The sequence below is a fragment of the Nomascus leucogenys genome, chromosome 21 (genome assembly GCF_006542625.1).
Source record: "Nomascus leucogenys isolate Asia chromosome 21, Asia_NLE_v1, whole genome shotgun sequence".
NCBI classification, from domain to species: Eukaryota; Metazoa; Chordata; class Mammalia; order Primates; family Hylobatidae; genus Nomascus; species Nomascus leucogenys.
This window is the reverse complement of record NC_044401.1, coordinates 46,960,301-46,977,171: the sequence shown is the minus strand read 5'-3', so window position 1 is coordinate 46,977,171 and position 16,871 is coordinate 46,960,301. Positions and strand designations below refer to the sequence as shown.

The window sequence follows — 16,871 nt, the reverse complement described above, 5'->3', positions numbered from 1 at the left end:
CCGCCCCCGTCTCCATGGAAACCCGAACCGCCGAACCACTTGTCAGCAGCTGCTCTGGAGCCTGGCGCCTGCCTTGCGCGCCCTGTTTGCCTCACGCGGACGGTGCTGCCCAGGCTGTCCCCGACTCAAGACACAGTAACGTCTATCCACTGGTCGACTCCTGGGCCCCTTCCCCGCGGGGCGGGCAGTAGGGCACGGCGGGGTAAGAATCTGTTGTAACCAAGGAAGGGAACTGCCCCCAGGCCCAGAGAGTTTGGAGACTGAGGTACTATCACCAACAGCCCAGGTCCCTGGCAGCTGGGCCCTGCCCTAGAGTCTTCCTGCAGCAGGGCTCTCCTCCGGAGGGGCTGTGAATGTTTCCCCGGGATGGGGCTGAAGCCAGAGCCCAGAGGTTCCTCCCCGCCCCCGGGGAATCCGTTCCGTTTGCCCCCCTGGGGAATCCGTCACTCGCCCTCCTCGGGCTGCAGGGAAGGAGGCTCTGAGGGGACGATGGCCAGCTTCTCCCCTGCAAGGACAGGAGCCCCAGGGAAGGCATTCCTGCTCTGGGGACTGCCTCCCTCTCCCACATCAGAGCCAGCCCTCGCAGAAGCTAGGCCAAGCTGACCACTCTGTCTTTGGTCTCTGCCAGGGATCTGAAAGAACATCCAGCCCCACGTGTGTTCCCCTCCTGACTCAGGCTAGGCCACATCTAAGCCTGCCAGGGAAGCTGGTCTTCTCAGAAACTCCCTGCACTGATGTCTAGATGTCCAGAGTCCCAATAGAAGACTGTCTCTTAAAAAATATAAATAAAAATAAAAGGATAAAGGGGACATCTTCCTTGTTCTGTTTCCTTTCTTCTTCAGTTCTTCCAAACTCTGACTTTTGCTCAGGCTAATAGGAAAGGCATCTTCCTGCTGCCTGAAGTTATTGTCTCATGTTCCCTTTTCCTTCCTAGAGATCTTCTAAACAGCATCAACTAGATTGCAGCCATCTGGCCCCTGCTCACTTCAACAGCATTCATTTCTCCTTCACCTCTGCTCATTTTTGGATCTTTCGGCATTTTCCCCAAATACACCAGCCTTCCCCTGCTTCCGTGGTTCAGCTGGGCTGCCTCCCTCTGATACCCCTTCCAGTGCTTATTGTCTGGGCCAATGATTCTTCAGTTCATCACATCCAGCTCAGGTATTATTCTTCTCTTTAGAACTACTTCCTCATTTACATTTCCTATTTTTGACATCTCTCCTAGAAGGGTTCTGATCTCCTGAAGACAGGTGCTATCTTCCATGTGTTTATTCCCTAACACTTAGCACAGACCGAGGTGTTCAGGAAGTGCTTGTGGAGTCAAGGCACGAAATAAGCTATGTGGGCCCAGGGCAAGAGGAGTGGCATGAGGCAGTCCCTGAACATCGTGGTCTGTACTCCACCTCCCGGACTTGTGGCTCCCTGGATGAGCAGAGTAGGAAGAAGAGGAATTTGAGATCCCAGCCTCTCATGTGAGGACAAGAGGAGAAGTAAATTATGGTAATATATGTTCTGGTAAGATGTGACATGTGTGAATCACTAGTTCATTCATTCAGTTAAACTGTATTCTGTGCCTACTATGAGCCAGGCACTGTGATAAACTCTGGGGCTAGAGTTGTGGACCAAAGGATAAGGCCCTTTTCTCACAGAACTCACATTCCACTCGAGGTGATGGAGACAGGGGTAGGGCAGACAACAAGCAAGGAAACCAGAAATTATAGGAGGCCATTGAAAATAACAATAAATGTGTCATGAAGGGACTAGAACATGTGTGAAATGATGGAAATTAGCAGCTACTTCATTTTGGGTACACAGCAAAAGTTTCTCTAAGGAGGTAACATTTAAGCCAAGACTTAGTTGGCAATGAGGAGCCAGACTTGCTGGAGCAGGTATTAGTCTATTGGAGCTGTTAGAACAAAGGATGGGGCGTCTTACGAACAACAGAATTTTATCTCTCACAGTTCTGGAGCCTGGAAGTCTGAGATCAAGATGTCAGCATGGTTGCTTCTGATGAGGGCCCACTTACCCATTCCAGCTGTAAGGTCTCACTGTGTTCTCACATGGTGGAGAGTGAGCTAGCTCTCTGGCGTTTTCTTAGTGTTACTAATTACTGGTACTAATCCCACTCTCAAAGATTCTGCCCTCATGACCTAATTACCTCCCAAAGGTCTTAACTTTCAAATACCGTTACATTAGGATGAGAGTTTCAACATATGAAATCTGGGTGATACATTCAGTCCATTGCAGGAGACAACATCCTAGACTGATAAAGCTAAAGGTGCAAAGACCCTAAGGCAAGAATGGTTTTGACACATCTGAGGCACAGGGAGAAAGCCCGTGTAGCTGAAGCAGAGTGGACCCAAGGGACACTGTCAGGTGATGACAGCCTAGAGGTAGGCAGGAACCGGCTCACACCTGCTGGTCCTGTGGTTGGGTGTCTCTCTTTATTGGGGTTTTATTCACCCATTGTTGTGAAGGGGGCTGTAAGTCACTGCAGGCAAGTTCAGCTCCGAGGTCTTCCACCCATCCACCGAAATGGACAGAGGATTCCTGTTCTCGCGGTTTCAGAGTCCCTTTGTTAGGGGCGGCTCTGGAATTCTATGTAGAAGGGAACTGACGGGTAGCAACCTAGGAAACTCATCTTAAAGCTGCGTTGCAACGGGAAACGCAATATATTTATTTAGCTTGTGTGATCTAAACTTTTAAAAATATCAATCTAGGCCGGGCGCGGTGGCTCAAGCCTGCAATCCTAGCACTTTGGGAGGCCGAGGTGGGCGGATCACGACGTCAGGAGTTCGAGACCATCCTGGCCAACATAGTGAAACCCTGTCTCTACTAAAAATACAAAAAAATTAGCAGGGCGTGGTGGCGGGCGCCTGTAGTCCCAGCTACTCGGGAGGCTGAGGCAGGAGAATTGCGTGAACCCGGGAGGCAGAGCTTGCAGTGAGCCGAGATGGTGCCACTGCACTCCAGCCTGGGGGACAGAGCCAGACTCTGTCTCCAAAAAAAAAAAATCAATCTTTCCAATTCACACTTCCCATAAAAATTGAAGAACGTATATTTTACGGTGGTTTAAAGGGGCTGTCGGGGATTATTAGGAGTAAAAGGCATTGCACAGAGGCCATCTCCGAGCGCCATCGCCAAGATTGGGTGGTCTCGGGACGCAGACACAACCTGGAGATAAAGAGGCTCGCGTTTGGTACCCGCCTCTTTGCGAAGAGCAGGTGACACCTACGCGGCGGGCAGGCGGGGAACCCATTTCGCATGCGCGGGGCGGTGCCGGGGGCGGTGCTGGGGGGCGGGGCGAGCGGCTGCCTCGCGGATTCGCACGGGTGCTGAGAGTGGCCAGCGAGGGCAGCGTTCACCGCACGGCGCTGCCGCCGCCTGCGTTTCGGTTTGTGAGCAGGCCCGGACGGGCCAGGAGCGAGAGCGAGACTCTGGAGCGGTCGCCGCCGCAGTCGCCCGGACTGGGGAAGGCGGGCGATGCCCCCAACCGCCGCTCGGGCCATGTCCGAGGGGCGCGCGCGTTGTCGCCGCCGGGGCGCCGTGCCCGCCTGTCGTCCCCCGGGCCCAGCCGCTCGTCCGAGGCCCGCGAGGAGTTGCGCCGCCGCCTCCTGGGCCTCATCGAGCGCAGCCGGGTGGTGATCTTCAGCAAGAGCTACTGTCCCCATAGTACTCGGGTAGGCGCGGCCCTCGCCTGTTCCACCGCGCGCGACCGGGCCTGCCACGCGGACGCCACCCGGGGCAGGGCGGGTCCGGGCCGGGGCGCCCGCGGGTCCCGGGCTGCGGCGGTGAGGTCAGCCGCCCGTCCTCTCCTCTCCCCGGTGTTCCCCTGAGGTGGGCTTGTGATAGTATATCAAAACAGAAACTCTCCTAATTGCGTGACCTCGACCCGGGTTAGGACCCTGTGCCGAGCCTCGGTTCCCCTGTCATGTGAAACGAAGGTACGGGAAGGTTGTGAGGATGACTGAGGTAATTTCAGCTTCATGCACACTGCCTTAGCTTTTAGGGGCGGACTAGGAATCCGGCATTATTCCTAAGGACAAATGTATTCTGAGTTTAAGAATACTTCACTTAGAAACGAGCCTTTGGGTGATAACCTACGTGTAAGGTAGAGACTTTCAACGTTTAGGAATTTACTTCATTTTATACAAAGTTGAAAAATGATACGTGGAAGACAGTATGCAAAAGCATAAACTATTGGGTTGAGTTCATGAAATGATAGCCTGTGTTTTTCAAATATATTTGAAGTTTACATTGATATGTATAGTTTCTTAAAACATATATTATGCATATACATTTTTAAGAATAATAAAGTGACACTAGTACTGTAGAAGCTTCCTTGGCTGTCTCCTCCCTCCCTCAGGGTTAACCACTATGCAAAATTTCTTTTTTTTTTTTTTATATTTTTACCAAATATATATATTATTAATCAATATTTGGTTCCTTTTGGCCTGTTTTGGGACTTGATATAAATAGAACCATACATACATAAGTATTCTTCTGCAGTTTTCTTCTTCAACATTTATGTTTCAGAGATTCATGCATGTTAGTATCTGTAGCTGGGGTTCATTAATTTTCATTGCTGACTATTCCCTGGGATGAATCATACTGGAGTTTATCATTCTGCTGTTTTTAGTATTTTGGCCTTAAAAAACAGTACAGCTATATGGTTATTCTTGCGCGTAACTCCCAGTGCACTTATAAAAGACTTACTCTAGAATAGATATCTTGAAGCTGAGTTGCTGGGTCATAAAGGATGCATGATTTCTACCTTAGCTAGGTAATGCCCAGCTGAGTTTCCAAGTAGTGATACCAATTTACTCTCCTCCTAGTTTGTAACAATTCATCTTGGTCTACATTCTTACTAACAGTTGATATTTTTAATTTTTGCCATTCTGGCAATTTTGAAATGGCATTCCATTATGGTTTAATTTTGCATTTCCCAAATGAAGTCCAGTGTGTTCATGGGTCATTTGAGCTTCGTCTTCTATGAAATTATATAGTGTGTTTTTCATTTTTTTCAGGCCTTTTGCCTATTTTCCTATGCAGTGGTTTTTAGTTGTTTGTACTGACTTATTCTTTATATATTTAGGATGCTTATCCTTTGGTTATGTATACAGTAAGTGCTCACTCAACATTGTTGATAGGTTCTTGGAAGCCAACCTTAAGCAAAATGACATGTAACAAAACCAGTTTTATTGTAGGCTAATCGATAGAAATAAGAGTTAAGTTCCTATGGCATATTTCTGACCACAAGAAAAATTACCAAACTTTTAAATAAAGACCCAAAACATGTCTAATATTAAACATTGAAATAAATGTGAGCTATATATACATTTAAGAGATTAATGAGAACAAGGAAGAAAATTATTTACCCATTTCTGATGAATCAGGAGAGGTCGGGTTCTAATGGTGGTGAGTGAAATAAAAAAATGTTTGCAAAGCAGAATTTTAAGGAGCACCTTGTGCCACTGGGCAGTTCAAAAACAAAATCAGAAATACCGAGGGTGCACTGTTGAGTGCTCTCCTACTGCATTCGTTATTGTTTGTGTCTATATGATTATTGTCTACCTGATGAAGTTTTATTTGGCAATAATTTATATTTGCTTATTCATTTCTTTTCCAACCCACTTACTCCATTTCAGGGTTGCAAGTGGCCAGAGCCTATCTTGACAGTTCAGGGTGCTAGGCGGGATCCAAACCTGGCTGGGGAACCATCCCATTGCAGGTGCACTTGCACAAACACCCACACTCTCTGTGACTGGGAAAATGTAGATACACCAATTAGCCTAACATGCACATCTTTGGGATGTGGGAGGAAACTGGAGTACCTGGAGAAAACATGAAGAGAAGGTGCAAACTCCACTTGACAGTGGCTCTGGCTGGAAATTGTTTTTTAAATCACTGTTGTAATGAATTAATGTTATTTGAGGACCTGCTGCTGTAGAAAATCTGTCAGATTTACCTTCCTTTTTCACTCTTTTTATGGGATTGATATGGTTTGGATCTGTGTCCCCACCCAAATATTGAAATGTAATCCCTAATGCTGGAGGTGAGGCATGGTGAGAGATGAATGGATCATGGGGGTGGATTTCTCATGAATGGTTTAGTATCATCCCATTGGTACTGTCCTCATGATAGTGAGTTCTCGTGAGATCTGGTCATTTAAAAGTCTGTAGCGTCTCCCCACCCCACTCTCTTGCTCCTGATCTGGCCATGTGAAGTGCTGGCTCCCCCTTTGCCTTTTGCCATCATTGTAAGTTTCCTGAGGCCTCCCAGAAGCCAAGGAGATGCCAGCGTCGTGCTTCCTGTAGAGTCTACAGAACTGTGAGCCAATTAAACCTCTTTTCTTTATATATTACCCAGTCTCATATTTCTTTATAGCAATGGGAGAACAAACTAATACAAGGATCTATTCATTAACTGAAGTTTGTAAATTTAATGTATTTGCTTCTTTCATTCTTTTCCTTTTATGGCTTGCTTTTGGTATCTTATTTAGGAAATCTGTTTCTATTCAGAGATCATAAAGATATTCTCCTGTTTTAGCTCCTGAAAATTGAATACTGTGCTTTTCATACTCACCTTCTTGACGTCTACCTGGGATTGATATTGGTAATATGAGTGGGGATCCAGTTTGTTTTTCTTCTTTGTGACTTCTCAGGTGTTCCTGTTTCCTTTTTTGGAGACCGCATCCTTTCCACACTAGTTTGTGTGCTCACTCATCATTGATCAGGTTCTCATGTATGTGTTGGACTATTTCTGGGGTCTGTTTTCTATCTATGTTTCTTAAGAGTTGTCCTTTGTAGTTTGCATAAACACCAAGAGATCAGAACTGTGTCTGTCTACTGCTGTATTACTGGGGCCTAGACAATAGTGTCAGGCACATAATGTAGGGTGAATTATCTTAAATAATGTTAGTGAAACCCTTGCTGATACAGAAAATCTTAGGATAAATGATCCTCTATTCTGTATGTGTTAACATTTTCAGCAATGTGGCCACGATTTTGAGTCCCATTACATATTTGGACAGCTCTGATTATTGGAATTTTTTTAAGTGAAGCAAAATCTGCCTCTCTAAAATATTTATTCATTCTTGGAGGTGAGCATTGCTCCACTGGGCAGAATTAAGAACCTTGCCTCTGCTTGGAAGGCAGATCTTCCGGTACTTTCGCCAAGTGTTTTTCTTGCTTGGCTGAGTAGCCTGCCTTCTTACATGTCCGTCTTTACCTGTGGCCACTCACTAACTTGATTGTACAGGGTTTTTTTTTTTGCCCGTGAGCCTCTTAAATGTATCCCCCAAAATTAGGCACCATATTCCACATGTGTCCTTATCCTTGCAGAGTCAAGGAGAGAGTTTTGTTTCTTGATTGGGCTGCTAATGGCATTCAATAAGTGTTATTGGGTGCTTAGTGTTGCAGAGACACAGAAATGAATAAACCTTGGTCTTGCCTCCCATACACTCATAGTCTAATTGAGCTGTAATCAAACAGCTTGCATGTGTAGAAAGAAGTACGTAAGAAAAACAAGAGTTGTGGGAATAAGAGATAAAACAGTGGCTTCTGTGAAGGATCAAAACAGTCTAAGAAAATGCCATGTAAGCTGGTCCTTGAGGGATAAGTTAGAATCTGTAGGTAAGAAGGAGTATCTAGCTAAGAAACTAATATCAGCGAAGATAGATAACAATAAAAGGAAAATAGTATGGCTGAGCATAAGGTATATGCAAGGGGATCAGGAAGATTCATTGGAAAATGACTGGAAGTTTAGTTTCAAAGGTGATTTAGGGAGGTCCTTTTTTTTTGTTTGTTTGTTTGTTTTTTTTGTTTTTTGAGATGAGGTCTTGCTCTGTTGCCCAGGCTGGAGTGCAGTGGCTTGATCTTGGCTCACTGCAATTTCTGCCTCCCAGTCTCAAGTGATCCTCCCACATAAGCCTTCCAAATAGGTGGGACTACAGGTGCATGCCACCACACCTCAGTAATTTTTGTGTTTTTTGTACAGACAATGTTTCACCATGTTGCCCAGGCTGGTCTTGAGCACCTGCACTCAAGTGATCCACCCGCCTGGCCTCCCAAAGAGCTGGGATTACAGGCGTGAGCCACCATGCCTGGCCAAGGAGGTCTTAAAATGCTTGCTAGTAAGTGTGGACTTAACGATGTGGCAAAGAAAAGTCATCTCACGCTTGTGAGCAGTGTCTGACCTGTGATTTGAAATCTAGCCATCATATGAAACTAGACTCAGTGTAGAGGCAGCTAGACTAGTTGGAAAGTCAATGTTAAAGGACAGATGTAAGATAATAACGCAAACTAAACAGTGAATAAAATGCCCTGACTTTTAGAAGTACTTTTTCCACATTAATTTTAAGCCATGTTTCCCCAGTCCTGAATTCATACATTTGTGAATTACAAATTTATATTTCCATTGGTTTGCTTTTTTGAAAATATTGTGATAAAATATACATAACATAAAACTTACCATTTTAAACTATTTTTTAGTGTAGAGTTCAGTGGTACTAAGTACATGCACATTGTTGTGCAACCATCAGCAGCATCCATCCACAGAACTTTTTCATCTTCCCAAACTGAAATTCTATACCCATTAAACACTTATTCCCTTTTCCTCCTTCTCCCAGCCCCTGACGACCACCGTCCAACTTTCTGTCTCTATGAATATGACTGCTCTAGGTACCTCGTATGAGTTGAGTCATACAGTATTTGTCTTTTTGTGTCTGGTTTATTTCACTTAGAGTAATGTCCTGAACATTCAATGATGTTGTGGCATGTGTCAGAATTTCCTTTCTTTTAAAGACTGAATCATATTCCACTGTATGTATATAACACATTTTGTTTATCCATTTATATGTCAATGGTCACTTGCATTGCTTCCACCTTTTGGCTATTATAAATAATGTTTCTATGAACATGGGTGTACAAATATTTATTTGAGTCTCTGCTTTCAATTCCTTTTGGTACATACCTAGAAATGGAGTTGCTTGATTATATGATATTTCTATTTGTAATTTTTTGAGGAACTGTCATTCTGTTTTCCATAGTGGCAACACTATTTTACATTCCCACCAAAGTGCAGAAGGGTCCCAGTTTCTCTGCATCCTCACCAACATTTGTTATTTTCTGTGTTTTTAAAAATAATACTTATCCTAATGGATGTGAAGTATTATCTCATTGTGGTTTTGATTCGCGTTTCACTAAAGATTAGTGATGATGAACAGCTTTTCACATGCTTATTATTGGCCGTTTGTATCTCTTATTTGAAGAAATATCTATTCAAGTGCTTTCCCATTTTTAAGTTGGGGTTTTAACTTTTTTGTTCTTGAGTTTTAGGAGTTCTCTATATAATCTAGATATTAATCCCTTATATATGTGATTTGCAAATACCCTATTCAGTTCCTTGGGTCGCCTCTTTACTCAGTTGATAATGTCCTCTTTTCTTTTTAAGAGATAGCATCTTGCTATGTTGCCCAGGCTGGAGTGCCGTGGCTATTCACAGGTGTGATCAAAATGCACTACAGCCCCAAACTCCTGAACTCAATGATCCTCCTGTCTCAGCCTCCTGAGTAGATAACTGTCGTTTGATGAACAAGAGTTTCAAATTTTTGTGAGGTGCTATTTGTCTGTTGTTTCTTTTGTCGCTTGTGCCTTTGAGATCATATCCATAAAAGCATTGCCAAAGCCAGTGTTGTGACACTTTTGCCATGTGTTTTCTTCTAAAAGTTTTATAGTTTTAGCTCTGACATTTGGGTCTTTGATCGATTCCGAGTTAATTTCTGTACATGGTGTTAGGTAAGGGTCCAGTTTCATTCTTTTGTTAGTGGACAGCCAATTTTCTCAGCATCATTTGTTGAAAAGACTATCCTTTCCCCATTGCATGGTCTTGGCACCCTTGTTAAAAATCATTTCCCTGTATATGTGAGGCTTTATTTCTGTGCTCTCTGGTCTCTTCCTTGGTCTGTAAGCCTGTCTTTATGCCAGTACGGCACTGTTTTGATTACTATATCTTTGTAGTAAGTTTTGAAATCAGGAAGCATGAGTTCTCCCACTTTGTTCTTCTTTACAAGATTGTTCTGGTTATTCAGGGTCCTTTGAAATTCCATATGAATTTTAGGATGGATTTTTCTATTTCTGCAAAAAAGATCATTGGGATTTTGATAAGGATTACATTAAATCTGTAGATTGCTTTGGGTACTACTGACATCTTTGCAGTATAAAATCTTCCAATCCATGAACATGGGATGTTGTTATTTGTTGCTATCTTATTTAATTCCTTTCAGCAACATTTGTGGTTTTCAACATCTAAGTCTTTTGCTTTCTTGGTTAAATTTCTTCCTAAGTATTTAGTTCTTCTTCTTGCTGTTATAAATGAATTTTTTTTCTCAATTTCCATTTTGGATTGTTCGTTATCGGTATACAGAAAATCAACTGAATTTTGTGTGTTGATTTTGTACAATGCAACTTTGCTGAATTTCTTTATTTCCATAGTTTTGGTATGTGTGTGTCTGTGAAATCTTTAGGTTTTCTACACATGAGATCATGTTGTCTGTGAACAGAGATAATTTAACTTATTTTCCAGTTTGGATGCCTTTTATTTCTTTTTCTTGTGGTATTGCTCTGGCTAGGACTAATAGTACTTTTTTTGGAGGGGGACAGGGTCTTCTTGCTGTGTCACCCAGGCTGTTGTGAAGTGGTGTGATCATGGCTCACTGCAGCTTCAAACTTCTGGTCTTCAGCGATCCTCCCACCTCAGCCTCCTGAGTACTTGGGACTATGGGCATGTGCCGCCATGCCTGGCTAATTTGTTTTTTTATTTTTTGTAGAGATGGGGTCTTACTCAGTGGGAGGAGAGGAGTAGCATTGTGGGTGTGTTGCCTGTGAGATGCCTGTGGGACACGCAGGTGGAAAATAGATACTGCCTCTTCTTGAGTTCAGAAAAGAGATTTGGGCCAAAGTTGTAGATTTGAAAGTCATAAGAGACAGTAAAAAGAAGGCAAGGGATGGCCTGAGATGATTCTGGGAAGATGTGTAGAGGAAAGGAAAAAATCAAAAACAAAAACAAAAACCACCTGTCGGCTAGAACTCCTGTTCCTCCAGAACATTTATTTTTGACATCTCTCATTACTATGTTCATATTTCATAGCTGTTGAATCTTTTGTGAGAGTGAAACTTAGCTAAATTTTTGTTACAGGTGAAAGAACTCTTTTCTTCTTTGGGAGTCGAATGTAACGTCTTGGAACTTGATCAAGTTGGTAAGTAGACCAGTTACTACATAGTGTTGTTTATAATAAATGCCAACAAGATTGACTTCTTTCCATTTACTTTGTTCAATTCAGATTACTCTTGTCTTCGGGTTAAATGAGGCATTTTTGTCTACATTCAGCCATGCAGAAAATGAACCCTTATGTGGCAGATAAATTGGTGTAGGTTTTTTATTTATACATTTTCCATATTTGAGGGAAGGGAGTGGGAGGAAGATATATAAGCTACTCCCTTTGAAATACTTGAGGCATTTCAGATGTATCTGCCAGCTCTCTAGCAGAACAGATTAAGCTGTAACAAATGAAAAGGATCTACTCCCATTTCCTGGCTATGTCATCCACCAGGGAGAGTGCATTAAGTTTTTAGCTTTATACTTTTGAATTCTTGGCATTCATACATCTAATATTAGTTGAGCACTTTACACATAAGGAGCTTTTCAGGGGTGGGGGCGTGGTGATGAACAGAACAAGTTTGATTTCTGCCTTCATAGAACCTCACTGACTCATTTTAACCAAGTTGCCTTAATGAATGAAATGCTCTTGAATCTTGGAGACTTTTCTAAAGAGTATACCAATAAGGTAGTCTTAAGTAGTCATGGACTAGTTTTATTTTTAGGGATGGAAAATAAATATTGGACCTTGACCGTAAACATTTTTCCAATGTAATTGTAAGAAGTATTTTCTGAGTTATTGTTACAGCAGATTTTATCTTGATACTTGCTCTTTAAAGAGGGCTCTAATCTGTCTTTGCATAGTCACTGAATAATATATCAAAATCTAATTTTGAAGGGTTTATCTTTGAAGGAATCAGTAGATCTTTATTTTTAAAGATTTTCTTTGAAAGCAAGGATGTTTTCCCCTCTTGAGTTATCATTTCATAAAGTTATATAACACACTGACCTGTTATGAATATGTACATGTGAACATTTGAGTGTTGTAACACTTTAGTTTAACTCACAAAGATTTGGAACTCTTTTCAGTGTTTTTATATATAGTTTTTTTCTTCTTTAGATGATGGGGCCAAGATTCAAGAAGTGCTGTCAGAAATCACTAATCAGAAAACCGTGCCCAATATTTTCGTGAATAAAGTGCATGTAGGTGGATGTGACCAAACTTTCCAGGTAATAATAGTATTACATGTTCTTCAATGCTGTTTGTTCACATTTTTAAAAGTATTTAAAAGAAGAGAAAATGGTTTTTAGGAGTCCACTCATCTTTTGGAAGTTATAAAATGAAGCATATAGGATAATTATCAGATAATATTGATTGCTTTAAGGGAAATTAGCTTTTCTGCCAGCCTGAACTTCAGAAGCTAGGATTTTTGTGTGAGGGCACCAGGACAAACCAGTGGGCCACCCTGGAGACATCCCAGGTCTTTTCCTCCTGATGGGGAGAGATAACATTACTGTTTGCCCAGTAAAAAGAGGTCAACACTGACATTCTTGTCTAGGGCAATTAGAATTCCTTTTAAGACTGCTAACCTTGGGGTGGTTGCCAAAGGCCTATGGCTTTTGATTTTTTGATCCCTGGAGTGCTACAAATGAACAGGAGTTGTTAGGTAAGCAATGATAGGTAAAAATTGATGTTTATTAAATAAGGTCTTTATTTTATAATTATTTACCTTTATTAAAATTCTACTCTGTCTTATCCTTTATATATGTATACAATATGAGTAATCAGTGGTTGATTAAATAGTTGTATTTGAGGCTTTTTTGTGGAGAAAAAAGATTGTCTACATTGTGTGTTAATCTATGATCAGCATCCTTATGCAGTAACAATCTGCCTTATTAGTCCTAGAATTTATAACCTAGTTCACATAGTGGTAAGTCCTGTAATTATAGCCCCTAAACACCTTCTGAAGTGCTCGTCTTGCCAATCCTAACTTGGAAAATGATGTCGAAGAATAAATCTGTAGATGCAGGGAGAGCAATTCTATTATTTCAAGGCAGAAAGATATTTCTTGGATGGCAGATCCTGAGGAGGTGGATTTCCCTAAGGGCACCTAAAAATAAGGAGGCCAAAGGGGCCCTTTTTAGAATGTCCCTAAAACCTTCTTGGGCACCTGTTCTTCATGGGGACACATGGCATCTGGTGAGTCCATGTAGTTATGAAGCACCTGTTGTGTGTTACAGGAAGGGCTAGTTTGATCATGGTATCTGTCTAAAGCCAAGGTAATGGGAATGAGCAACTGACTTGGCATAAAGAAAACTGTTACTAAATCACATATCGATTCTCTAACATCATCTAAGCTACTTCTGATCACAAGGAGGGCCAAATGAGCAAGAGGATACGGCCCAGGGCCAGCATCATGACTGTTGCTGAAAGAAAATGGGAGATGTTGGTGTTGTATAGGAAGCTCACCAGTGTAACTACAAAAGTTAGATCGATTTATGAGAAGCCATGACAAAATTTGCTGATAATGCATAAGAATTGTTTTCAAAATGAAGACTAGCACAAGTGAGCTAATGAAAAATGATACTTGGCTATTCCACTGCACTTGACTATAACATTTTGATAATTAGACCAAGGAAAATGACCTCATCTTACGTAGATACAGAGCCACAACCTTCTAGGTTATTTGATACATTTCTAGCTAGGTTATTTGACACATTCCTAGCTGTCAGGTATAAGAAGGGACAAAAACACATGTACTTTGGTATAAGTTCTAACTAGTTGGACCCTATTTTTAAATAGCATCCAGATAAATTTACAATTCCAACTTAGATGAATTATAGATTGTTCCTAAGATTTTTATAAAAGAAATCCATACCAATTGAACATAGGGTGTACATAAATAGCTGTAAAACTTTAAATTCTGCAGTGTTCTTTCTCCTGTAATTAAACCATAGGCATATCAGAGTGGTTTGTTACAGAAGCTCCTTCAGGAAGGTTCGGCATATGATTATGATCTCATCATCATCGGTGGTGGTTCTGGAGGCCTTTCATGTGCGAAGGTATGAACATAGAAATGAAACTCGTAGATAATCTTCCTAATGACTGCCATAGCTATTTCTTCTGCTACTTAAAAAAAAAAACTAATATTACAGTTTAAGCTTTTGTTGTAATAGCTGGTATAATTCAGGTAAAAGATTATATGTCACACAAAAACAGTCTTTTAGGGAAGACAAAAATTGAGGGAGTGTCAGGAAAGTGACAAGATCTTTATATGTAATTTTTGTTGTTCATTTGTAGGAAGCTGCCATTTTGGGAAAGAAAGTTATGGTGCTAGACTTTGTTGTCCCGTCACCTCAGGGCACATCCTGGGGTAAGCCATTTTTCTCTGTTGTTCCTCTCTGCTCTTTACATATGTTGTTTGCTTTATGTAATCTCATTTAATCCTCACAACAATCTCAAGAGGTATAACTTGCCTGTTTCTTGGATAAGAAACAAGCGAGTCTAGGCCTGGCCCAGAGGCACATGCCTGTAATCTCAGCACTTTGAGAGGTCCAGGAGTTCCAGACTAGCCTGGAAATATAGTGAGACCTTATCTCTATTCAAAAAAATAAAATTTTAAAAAAATTTAAAAAAAGAAATTGAGTCTTAGTGAGGATATAGTTAACAAGCAGTGATGTTGGAAAGATAATATAAACATTAATAAGGAAGATTTTGCAAAAAGAAAAAAAAATTCCATGACCCCAGTATTTCAGCACTTCTGCCCTAGTATTTTTTTGAGTGTATAGTTGAGGTCACAGTGTATGTACTGTGTCATAGTCACGTAAGTTTGCCAGAAACACTTTTCTTTGTTTCTGTGTCGGTTTCATAATTGACTATATTAGCTGCACAACAGCTGATGGAGTTAGTGTATGTAATAATTACAGTTTAGCTTAACAAGGAGACCAATGACCAGCCCTATGACTCTGCTGTCTACTATAGACTAGAGTGCTCACCTTTCCATGTTGTTTTTCCACAGTGAAAAGAGCACATAGATTTTGTGCTGGATGTTTTCCATTTATTCTTTAAACGCATTCCCCCTCTGCCTCTGCCCTGCTCTACGCCCCATAAGACTGATCTGTTGGCTGCCTTGCCCTCTGGCTTCTGGGGCGGCTTGGCCACTTTGGGGTAACAAGAAGAGGGCAGAGGGAGAGTGGAGTTGGGATTTCATTCCCCTTGCTCCTTCCCTGATGGGTCCCTGCATCTTCCTGTGAAAAGCCACCCCCTCCATTGGATGGCTGGCTCCCTCTGGGTGGTGGCACTCAGTTTCCTTGCCCCTTCACATGGGGCTGCCAATGCTATCCTGCTGTCACTAGTTTAGGGAACTATTCTATCCCTTTTTGCTCTTTCTGCTTACACCTTTGTGATAATTTCTCTGTTAATCCTTCAGTTACCCAACTCAAGTGTGTCTTTTCTGCTAGAAAAAATTTTCTGGCAGATTTTTTTCACATACAGTGTAAAAATCAATTTTTAAAATTCAAACTTACTCAGAAAGTTATAGCCTAGAATTTTATATACAAAAGCTAATCTACCTTGATTTTTCTCATAATGTTCTTGTGGTGTATGTACACTTGTTTTTTGTCCCTCACCCTGGCCTCTTTCCTCTTTTTCTCCTCCCCTTCTCCCTTTCTTGTCCAGAAATAATCCTACTTATCTGGCATACCAGAAGACACTACAGTCAGAGAGAATCTGAGACCTGCCCTGCAAAGGGGCACTCTGTTTTGCATAATCCATTTTGTGTTGTTCAGGACTCAGAGTAAATGTGACCAGGCAGCTTGCAGTTGACAATGTAGCTCCGAGGAGTCAGAGTTATGGAGAGTACAGGGCTGGAAGCTGAGATTCTCACCCTTGGTGTAGTACATATCTAATTAATCTTAGATCATTCCGATCTCTGTGGATCAGACTGAAGTGAAAGTTTTGGACACTGTGACCAGAAAACTTCTCACATGCGCATCTGTATTTTTATTCGTCCTTGGGTCTCTTCTGTGGATCCATAGTCGGAAAATTTGGGTTCATCCCTTGTGTCTTTTTTGGGGGTGGGGTGTCATCCCCCCCACCATTGAGCTTGTCATTTCCACATGTTTTAATATAATATGATTGCAGATGTGTGAAACTAGACACACAAAGAAGCATTAAAACTTGTTTTCTTTCTCAGGTCTTGGTGGCACTTGTGTAAATGTAGGTTGTATTCCTAAGAAATTGATGCATCAGGCTGCCCTTTTGGGGCAGGCATTATGTGACTCAAGGAAATTTGGCTGGGAGTATGATCAACAAGGTGAGTAATGGTACATAAAGGATAGATTGAGAGAAAAGAAAAAAATGAGTTTTTTAGATAAAGACTTGGTATTCATATTTTTATAGTTGAGTTCGTAATTCATTTAATGAACATTCATTAGGAAGCCACTGTGTCAGCCAGGCATAGAGGATGCAAAAGGGCCCTGCTCTTGTGGGCCTCACCACCTAGAGAGATAATTGTCTCAGCTGCAGCAATTCCACACCCTTAGCAGAATGTAAAAGATTAAATAATCGCTATTTTCAGACTTCTTTCAAGTATAAGCAAAATAGAATAGCAAAGGTTATTGTTGGAATTATATCTGTTATTATAACCTTTTTTCTCAGTGGTTATATATATCTTTGGGTAATGAAAAGTGGAAAAGAAATTCATCCAGTAAGC

General features: G+C 41.7%; 1 protein-coding gene across 1 annotated transcript in view; it reads left to right on the top strand.

Moving 5' to 3' along the window:
• The first annotated feature begins 366 nt into the window (after nt 1–366).
• The window catches only part of TXNRD3 (thioredoxin reductase 3), a 50,204-nt gene continuing 33,699 nt past the window's right edge, over nt 367–16,871 (top strand). The window contains exons 1-7 of the mRNA XM_030802193.1: nt 367–531; nt 3,168–3,680; nt 11,197–11,257; nt 12,278–12,387; nt 14,116–14,220; nt 14,459–14,531; nt 16,353–16,472. Of these exons, the coding sequence (XP_030658053.1) occupies nt 367–531; nt 3,168–3,680; nt 11,197–11,257; nt 12,278–12,387; nt 14,116–14,220; nt 14,459–14,531; nt 16,353–16,472 (1,147 nt within the window). The remainder of the gene's footprint in view (nt 532–3,167; nt 3,681–11,196; nt 11,258–12,277; nt 12,388–14,115; nt 14,221–14,458; nt 14,532–16,352; nt 16,473–16,871) is intronic.